Source organism: Crassostrea angulata, chromosome 2, assembly GCF_025612915.1.
Source record: "Crassostrea angulata isolate pt1a10 chromosome 2, ASM2561291v2, whole genome shotgun sequence".
Taxonomy (NCBI): domain Eukaryota; kingdom Metazoa; phylum Mollusca; class Bivalvia; order Ostreida; family Ostreidae; genus Magallana; species Magallana angulata.
The window spans coordinates 19,705,194-19,716,209 of record NC_069112.1 but is presented as its reverse complement, the minus strand read 5'-3'; the positions used below and the strand labels follow the sequence as shown (position 1 = coordinate 19,716,209).

At 30.9% G+C, this 11,016-nt stretch overlaps 1 protein-coding gene across 1 annotated transcript; it reads right to left on the bottom strand.

The window, feature by feature from the left end:
* Window positions 1-2,231: 2,231 nt before the first annotated feature.
* On the bottom strand, window positions 2,232-10,572 carry LOC128173992 (scavenger receptor class F member 2-like). Its single transcript, XM_052839642.1, has 5 exons — window positions 10,569-10,572; window positions 7,649-7,909; window positions 6,577-6,702; window positions 6,332-6,470; window positions 2,232-2,796 (listed from the first exon to the last, which is right to left on the bottom strand). Exons 1-5 carry the CDS (start codon window positions 10,570-10,572, stop codon window positions 2,652-2,654), a joined length of 675 nt encoding a protein of 224 aa, XP_052695602.1. The 3' UTR covers window positions 2,232-2,651.
* Window positions 10,573-11,016: the final 444 nt, after the last annotated feature.

The following is an 11,016-nucleotide window of genomic DNA, read 5'->3' as shown; positions in this document are numbered from 1 at the left end:
GTATAGTATTAACACGTTTGCGCGAAGTATAATGCGACATCGCGTTAACAACAACGCGAAAGCTTGATTACGGAACGTTTTGTGTCGGCCAAAACAAAGTAATTTTTTTTCCTAAAAATCACATGTAGAATTCATGGTTAGCACTTGTGGCATATGCAGAAAAAAAGCTTCTAAAAATGTTGTTCCAGTCATACTTTTTGAAAAATAATAAATGTCCCGTATATGTTCGTTTATAATGTCACAATAACCGTTGTGAGTATTTTCTATGTGTGTTTTTTTTAAAATGATTATGTTCAGTTGTATAGTGTCACAATATAACTCTATATAGACGAATAGTCAATAATTGTAATAATAGCTCGACAGAAAAAAATATTGACAGTAAATATTAACAAGTAAACAACGGACGCACAATGCAACAGTTTTCTATCATAACGGATGTAACGAAGTGCGACTTACTGTGAAGTAAATTCAGGTACAATATACATAACTTATCTCCTGCTGATGGCGGAATATTACCAGTGACCGTTTGATGACGACAATGTTTTGGAAATTAACTTGAAATTGAATTCGGGAATTTTATGTTGAGTTTATTAGAATATCATTGATACATTAAAACTCGGTCATAGAGAACTCATAGGAATTATGGATATACTTCGTCATATCCATAATTTGTTAAAAAGTGTTAATTTTGTCATTATTTACCTCTTCGGGACTCAAAAGATAGGTGTGCTTTATCCGTATATTCGTAATAAACGAATTCGTTATAACGGTACAATTTTGCAAAGATTTGTTAAGAATTTTACCGGGCTCCAAAAAAAAAAAAATAACTTTAAAAAACAAATTCCATACCCCTCCTCGTACTACACGAGTTTTATCATAGTATTTGCGATAATAAAAGTGTTGTTTTCATTTATATAAAAAGAACTTTATATGATAAGAGTTAAATTTGGCTCCCATTATTAGCCATTTTTTTTAGTGTTTCTGGTACAATAAAATGTTATGTTATATTTTAGCGGAGTTGATGTAAAATATTTTTTCACCTATTTATTTGATTTATTTGGACTCACTGGCAGTATATGACGTCAGAAGTGACGCTATTTCTATAATTCAATCAAAATCGGTCAAAAATTGACATTTTTCTTATCTTTTTATGAATGGGAAATATAGATCGCATGCTTGAACAAGGAACATTTTTTTGTCACTTATTAGACTTGGCTAGATACATCTCTGATTAAAATATTTTGTTTGTTCAAGCATGCGCTCTATGTTTTCTGAAAGAATAAATGTTTGAAAACAAGCTGTTTTATGCTAAAAATGCAAATATGGCGGGAAAAGGTTGTCTTTTCGATGTCATATTTCTAAATCGTGGGTAGTTGAATCAAAATGAACATTATTTAAAAACATCATATATATATATATATATATATATATATATATATATATATATATATATATATATATATATATATATATATATATATATATAGGTACAAAGAAAATAAAGAATTCCAGTTAACAGATGATGATCATTTTAGGGGGCCGTTTTACGCCCGTATTGTATATAATTCTGTTTTCCCAGAACAACTCAAATCCATTTTGAATAATATTGATGAAAGTTACAAAATCTACGTATATTCATTTTATGGTGATTTGATTAAAAATCTTTGCAACGATAGGTGAACATATACAAACTTTTTCCAGAATTTATTCGAAAAACATTCGATCATTATTTTTCGCATTTTCTTTAAAAGTTAATACCTCATGCAAACGTGCTATTTTTGCCGGGTCTTTGAATATGAGTATATGATTACTTTATTATCTTGAAAAGAACTCTATACATGTATGTGGTATTTAGTGTTTGTAAGATTTGACAGAACAAGCGTTATCTGTAAAAAAAAATATAATATCAATGTTGTATTCATAGAACTGTTATTTTCTTTTATCTGCCGATCATTTTGAGATTTCGTGGAGATCCAGTTGGGATCCATTTGAGATTTATTAGACACTCGCTCAATAATTAACGTATTTATTGATTCGTTTATAGATTTTATAAATGCAGCATTGCTTTTTGATTAATTTGTTAATTCATATTAAAAAGATAAAAATGACTTGTTAAGTGTACACCATCAAACGTTTTCTACTTGTAAATAATATTATGAAGGCAAAAGATTAACCCCATTAATACTGTTGGTATTGCCTATTTGTTGAAACCTAACATAAAAAACCCCAATATTAATCGATATAGTCATAAAGCGATCCACATATATCTATCTCTCTATCTATTTATCTCTTTATCTATTTATCTATCTATCTATTTATCTATCTATCTAATCAGAATGCGTGTTTCAGATGTGTTGTGTACTCACTTATCCTGGACAATCCTCCTTGATAACCTTGATCAAATACAGTTAAACATGTACCGTTGATATGGAGGTACTTTCTCAGGCTACGACTGTTCTATGTGTTTCTTAAGATTATTGTAAATATGTTTTTGTTATCACTACATGTATTAATCCCATTGCGTAATTGAAACTAAAAATCTTGATGTGATGTAACCTTTTTTAACCATAACCTCGCGTCATTATAATTAATTTTATTAATTTGTTTTAATAATGATAAAGTGCTTGCTTAGCATGTACCTTGGTAGTTGTCTACTCACGTGATATACATAAATCTCCTTGATAACCAGCCCCACATCCGGTTAAGCAAGTTCCATTGACATTGGAGCATTGGTTCAGATCACGACAGTGTCCACATGTTTCATTACACCCAATGCCATACGATCCTTTGTCACATTCATAAACGGTAAAAAGAACATAAAAATATGTTGTAAGGTGTGGATGTTTGTACGATACATGATGGCTCACAGACAGCCTCTTGGGTATTATATTGTGTATAGCATACAATGCTAATGATGTGGTATGAGATTTTAATGTGGTATTTTCATACTATGCTATGATCAATTGAGTTAAATGCTGAATGACATTGTCTGATATAACATGCAATTAAATCTGCAATTATTTTTTTTTTAAACATTTAAAATAAAAACAATGTAAAGGTAAAATGCTAGAGTACTAGTGGCTCTAAAAGTACTAAAAGTGCCATTTTCCACTGATAATTAAGGTCTTCCGTTTCCAACGGAAGACCTTATTGTGATTGTTAGGTTTTTTCTTTCTTTCTTATTATTATTATTTTTTTTCCCCTTTTTCTCTCGTGAATTTCTCAGAGATGTCTTGATGGATTTTTATAAAATTTCAGGAATGACAGAAAATAAAAAGATCTAGAGGATTTTAATTAAAAATGTTTTAAATTCACTTCCGGTCGTCCGTTTCCTGTCCCACGACAAAAAGCTTGTCACCTCGAGATCTAAAAAACGGTAAAGACTTAAACATTCAAACTTTGTGGGATGATAGACCAATAGCTGTAGATGTGTTTAAACACTTTTGTTTTGTTCGTCATATCTTCCGGTCGTCACCGGAAGCACTTAAAAAAGATAATTATTTTTACGCATCAATTTTTTTGTCAATAGAATAAATATATAAGCATAAATCTATACATAGGAAATCTCTGCGATGTGATATCAACAAAAAGTTTTTACTTCCGGTGAGATATCTCAATTATCTCAGGTAGCTTTTTTAAAACACATTTTGTACCCGCGAGATCTCAGAAACTATAAGCGATCAAGACACGAAACTTTCATGGATGATAGACATTTGATTGAAGATGTGTTAAACCGGTTTCATTTTGTCTTCCGTCACTTCCGGTCCATACTGGAAGAGTTAAAAAAAATCGAGCTGTTTATCAGTTTAACTGTTTTCCTTTGATATATTTTAGTTAGATAAATGAAAATAATGTACAAAAGGCAAGTATACAAGAAATATTGAATACAATTTACATTGAACACTTCCGTTTGCCCGTTTCCTGTCCAGAGACCAAAAACCTTATTTCGACGAGATATCAAAAACAGTAACGACTTGAACAACCAAACTTTGTGGGATAATAGACCTATGTATGTACATGTGTTTAAACACTTTTGTTTTATCTGGCGTAACTTCCGGTCGTCACAGGAAGTACACCCAATTTTGATATTTTTAAAAATATTTTGGTTATTTAGCATTGAAGTAACATTTTAGCTATAGAAATACAAAAAGTCATCTACACATGGTAAAAAAAAAGATCTACTTCCGGTGAGACATCTCAAATATCTCAGGTAGTCTTCTTTTTTAAAAACAAAGTACCCACAAGAAACTGATAGATCAAGACTTATATAGATATTGGACATTGATTGAACATGTGTTTAACGGGTTTCATTGGGTTCTAAGTCACTTCCGGTTAATACTTGAAATGTTCAAAAGCAATAGAACTTTTTTTAAAACTTTTAACTTTTTTAAAAACATTTTACTCAATGTGATGAACAGTAACGTACGTAGGTAAATGAACTAACATAACTACTTTCCGTTTTTTAAATCACTTCCGTTTGTTTGTTTCCGGAACTTAGATAAAAATATTTTTTCAACGAGATATTATAACTAACGAAAACTTGAAGATCCAAACTTTGAGAAAAGACAAAATGTACATATATCCATTATCTGTTTACAAGATAACTGGATTGTTTGTGCAGATTAATACATGAGGAACGGAAGACCTTTTTGTTGCTATAGCAACAAGAGTCTAGTTTCTTATATTATTACTTATTAGGTTAGTTACTGACTCACTACGGAAATATATTGGGTTGATCAATCTCATAGATGGCGAGGCGAAGCCGAGCCTTCTATGAGATTGATCAACCCAATATATTTCCGTAGTGAGTCAGTAACTAACCTAATAAGTGTTTTGTTTTCTCGAGGACTATCAATCGACATATTTATTTACAAATAGCGATGATCTTCGCAAAGCCATAAACAAGATGCCTTACATCTCGTCCAATTTAACTCATTTAAACTCTTCAAAATTTTCAATCTCACCTTTCATATACTCTTTAAAAATCTTTGCTTCACCCATGTTTACTTACAATGTTTTGTTGCTATTCAATTTCAAATGTTTTTTCCCTTTCATCTGCAGAGATTTGAGCAAATTTCGACGCTGCCATTTTGTTCTGCTCCAGACAAAACAATGTGACGTCAATATTCTAAGGGCAACTACTCTAATTTTAAAGAATTTCAAAGGACAACTACTCCAAATACTTTGAGAACTTACGGCATGCAGTTTATGTATAAAATACTATGAAATGTCGAAATGAGTAAGCGAAGCGTCGACCAATGACGGCCATATTGCCTAATATTATTTCTCACAGAACAAATATAGAGATATATGAGGCAATCACGTGCTATGTTTAAACCAATGAAAATGTGACATTTCAGTCCAAGGGAAAACAATAACTGATATTGTACTGTTATTTTTGAGAATTGCTGATAATAACTGATAATTGTACTGTAACTGATAATTGCTGTGGGTTCTGATATTTAATGATACATACTGACGTTTGCTGTGATTTTTGAGAATTACTATTCATGCACATGTTAAGAACTACATACGGTAATTTGACCAGCGGTTATTTATACATTAATTGATTTTCCCTCATTAATTAAAAGGTTGTGTTTTTGTCCCTTTTCTTAATTGAAGTTCAAGCTATAAATAAATGTGTATGATGGACAGAGTACTGTATCTTTCTTTGTGAACGTGTGCAGACTAAATTCTTTTGATAGTCTGAGATCAGTAAAACCCTCAGAACTAACAGACAACGCTCAGACTATGCAGACGACAGAGCGACCGTGGTAAGGTGTGAAAACTGGCCACCTGTGTATATGTCTTGTAGCATCAGAATATACTATTATAAACCGTAAAACAAAAGAGATTTTTTGAATAAAAACTAAAACATCTTAAGATATTGATTATTTAACATAATAGTCCTCAAACATGTAGTGATCGTTCAAACTGGAAATTACTAAATAGATATGACTATTTAGAAATACCGGAAAGAAGTTTATTTGTTTAAAAAAGATTATTTAACAAGTATCGTACTTGATATAACACTTTAGTATCAAGTGGATTCACTTGCGGGGATGGGGTATATAGCCGTTCCTTAATTTCTAAATGTATTTTCATTTTTGTGCTTAATTGTGTTAGTCACAAGAGAGACAAAACATTATACATCAAATTAAATAAGCAGATAATAAGAAAAAATAATTATACCAATAATCTTACCACGTCGCGTAATGAAAGAAAACATATCTTGATGTGATTTAACATTTTTGCCATAAGCTCGCGCCATTATGATAATTGTTGATGTGCTGTTAGCTATTAAGCACGTACGTTACCGATTGTTTACTCACGTGTTTTACACAAGTCCCCTTTATAACCAGCACCACACCCGGTCAAGCAAACCCCGGTTTCATTGGGGCATTGGAATTCATCATGACAGTAACCACATTTTTCATTGCATCCAATGCCAAAAAAACCTCTGTCACATTCTTAAACGATCATAAAATTATAATTGTTGTGCTTTTTTTTCAAATACATAATGAAACTCTGTATTATATTTTATAAAAAATATGACATTTATTACACAATATTTACCTAGTTCACATCGCTGCCCAGGTTTACAGCCCTGACAGGTGCCCGTCTCTATGTGACAGTACTGACAGTTAACGTCTAGACAGGGAATTGAACAGTTCGATGTGTAATATCCTGTTTCATGGCATCCTGTACAGCAAATGTGATTTATGAGTATTGGTTTTTCTTTTAAATTATATTGATGTCAATTTCCTGCAATAAATCGCATCTGTATGTGTGTGTATATGCAAAAAAAAAAAAACAAAAAAAAAAAAACTACGCTAAAAGATCAGTGAGCCATACAAAAATCAAAAGTTGTATTTGTTTTAAACTTTACTATGATTTTTTTTAAAAATGGAATAAAAGTAATATTCATAATAATACTCAAGGTACCAATACGGACATATATCCATTTTTCAATGCAATGATATTTAAAATAGAGATAACAAATAAAATAAACAACACTGAGCATGAGATACAGCATAAAGACTTTTCTTGAACAATGAACATACATATTGGTTTCTTCTGGGGTTTTTTGACAAGCGTACGCGTTAAGGTGGTAAGGGACATATGTCGATATTAATGTGGATTTAAGTACACTATAATTGAGATACTTTCGTCGGTTTAGAATTTTCAAACTTTACAATATTTAACCAAAAAAAATAGCCTTTAAAAATATTTAGAGAAGCGAAAATTTTAAAACCCTGAGCGGGATTCGAACTCAGGACTTACAAATTCATAGTAAACCCACTAACCCAATGCAATACCATATTAGTTGACAAGAATGGGAAAGAAAATACTATAATTACACTTAATTTTATTGTTTATTTAGAAAAACAATACGTCACATGGAAGTGTGCCATAAAAACGTTAAGCGAATGCATTTTGTTATTAACAAATATAAAAAAGTAATCAAGCTTATTTCTTAAAATATTCATGATAAATAATCATACTTTCTGAAAAAACGTACATGTTCTTACCATATAGAACATCCAAATTATATAACACTATACTATGTATTATCTTTGAAAATATAAACGTATAAAAGATAAACGTATTTCAAGATATCAATACACTTAATATACAAAACACTCACCATACACCTCTACTTCACAGAGGTTAATAGCTATATCATCCTTGTAATCGTTAGGGTAGGCAACTTCTGGTAGTCTCTCGTTATAGTATATGACATATTGTCCATGAACAAAACAGTTTGTTGTAAAGACAGGGGGTATTGTGTTTATTGTGAAGTTGTTGTCCTTGAAACACAACGTTCCCTGTGCTATATCCGTAGTATCGGAGACATACACAGAGAATCCAAGATAATAGCCTGCAAGATTCTTCCAGTACCAGAAACCTGTACAAGACGTTATGGATCAAATCAAAAATGAGATTATGTATGTGCTTGCCTTACATTGCTAACTACAAGTCGGTTAACCAACTATATTCTAGTCGATATATATTACACATTTTCCATGCACCCATAAGGTAAAATATCAAATTTCAAATTCACTCTTCAACATGCTTATTAAGTTAATCATGATTGAAAGGAACATCCCTTTGTATGTATATTTTTCTGGTCGCCGAAAGTGTGCAATGCAATGCGTCCACAAAAAAAATTATTAACCGCAGCGCTATTCAATTAAATGTGCGATATTTAATTAAGTGGTATCATCAATGTTTCTATCCAGTTAAATGAAGCAAGTCAAATAGTGTTTTGTAGTAAAAGCAGGCCGTCCGTATCCGGAACTCCGGGAAATGAAACAAAATAACTTATGAAAAATATGTTAAATGAAACTTTCAATCTTACATAACCATATTGATATTAACTTCTGAAAAACAATCATTAATATATATCTACTCCTTATTAAAAAAAACTTGTTTAATTTAAGGACATTGAGGAATCTAACGAATTGTGATTGAACACAGTTCAAAAATCAAAAATTTTGCACACAGCCATTCAAGGTCACTGTATAAATGTCATGCTTTATCCCAAAACTAATTTACAAAAAAGCTTCATTGCATTGGTTCTTGGGAGATATATTTTTTTTTATATACTGCTACAGAACAAAAATTGTACTGATGCAAAAGACCCCATATAGTTACGTCAAATATCTAACAGTTAAATCAGAGCTTGTTACCACAAAACAGACATGCAGTGAAGATTTACACTGTGTAACCATTGTAAATGAAGCAAAGTTTTGGACATGTGAGAGGGCCAATGAAAAAAAATCTATAATATGGAAAGAAGACTTTTTCAGTCGATCGGAACAATTTTAAGATTATATTAAGGTGATATAGCTCTAGATTATAATAGAGATCTTTGGTAAACATACTCGGCAAAATAAATTGAAAAAATAAAGATCTGTTTAAAGGGTTGGATACCTTGTAGCTTGCACGTAGCTTGCCAAAAGGATCTATAAGCTTCAAGGTAAACTGAAAAAATTCTTTGATCCGACGTTTTCCCATACTTTTTGTTGATGAAATGGAATTTAAACTTGTCAGGATACTCAGAACCTACAGAGAAACAAATCATTCAATGTGACGTGGGAGGTTCACAATTAAAATTTATAGCTTAAAAACATAAGATCTAGAAATTTTTGTTTCTGTACCAGTGTCCGTGTAGTAGCAGCGAGTTTATAAGATTGGGAAACTTCGATGGATATACGCTGGTCACTCGTTATCATCTTTCAATTATTATTTTTAACCATATTTATACAGATTAGATAATGTAAATTGAAAATGTCTTTTAAACAGTAATTTCAAAGATATCAATGTAAAAGATATTTTTGATAAGCGGATATATCAGATATTCTATTCCGCTGCTAATGCCAATTTTCCACTATCTTGATTTGAAGAACAGGTTGAAATAGAAGTAGCACTCAAAACCCCACAGCTCTTGGGGTAGTTCGTGGCAATTGTGTTAATTGTAGAACATTTTTTGACTATCAAAAACTTCTCTACCAGCAACACGATCAGTGTCAATCGTAAGTTTTCGAATCTTCGTATCAGATTGCACAGAAAATTTATATATTATGTGATTATGTATTGAAAAAATCTAAATAAATGTTTGGTATAACCCTTTTATAAATGTAGATCAGTATTGATCAACATGCAGTCATGCATTTTTGTCCTTGTGCAGTTACCACCTTTGTTCAACAATTGTCACATGGTTTATAAAATGGCGAATAAAGGTATATTTTAAGGCAAGGTCTCCGCTTCAAAGATAATAGAGGCAAATATATTTCAGGTGCCCTAAAAAAGTATATCCAACTTAGGGGGTCATATCAAGCTAAGGGATGTGACACAAATATAAGCAAATGAATAACTTTAATGAGACAATATGTGCTTTAGAATAAGTGTTATTTTTTAAATTACTCAAAATGATTTCTTGAAAAAGTAAAATCTAGTAGAATCTGCCAAAAAACCACCAAACCATCTTTATAATAAATCATTTATATACCAATACACGGAACTACAATAAACCTTGGACATTTACTCAGGTTCTTTAAATAGTTTATCTACACTACGTTTCTATTCAGTGTCATAATGCTGTAAAATGACTACATTGGTTACAAAAAAATCTATCAACACCCTGAAAAAACCCCCGAGAACCCACACGTTTAAATATTGTTCATTAGCTTATACATGTACTTTAGGATAGGAGAACTTTACCAATCTCGTTTAATTCTCGAATTATATAACTGATTAAGTTATATAAAGGTCCCTGTTGTGATTATCCAAATGTATTTTGGAGGACCTTATAGGGGACGGTATCATTATGCAATTTAAGCTTAAGGGCCTCTTGTGTATGTTTTCAAGCATGTATTAGTGAGAAATCAGAGTCTGAAAACGTGTTAAATAAATCAATTAGAATCTTCTTGCGCATTTCATTGGCTGTGATTGTATGGATTTAGATGAAATAGTACGGAACATCAACCTTTATCGACTGGTGGATAAACATTTTGAAACTCCTGAAAAAAAAATCTGCAATTTACAAGACCAGCCACTGTTACCCATGTTAATAAGAATCTACTGGAAAAAGCATAACGTATTATTCTTTCGACACGGTAGGTCCTTTTTATTGTCTTTTATTGTATTATAGTTTAATGCATTTTATAATTATATAGAATATTTGATTTATAATTGAAATATAAGTAATCTGTCATTTTTTGTTCGGTTAACTCGAATTGTTCGTTTTTCAAAATTGATAAATAAAATCGCACTTATATGATTGAATAATTATTACGTTAATAAAAGTAAAATTCAGATTGTGGTATCGTTTAATTTTTATTATTCGTTAACTTTTCTTTCACTTATTTCGATCGACAAAAAAGAATAATATCTAGGCGTATTCCTGTACTGATGTTTATGATATTACAATTTTTCTTTATAATTCTATTTCTTATTAATTTATATTAATTTTTTATATTAATATATTTTATATTTTATATTGATTTATAA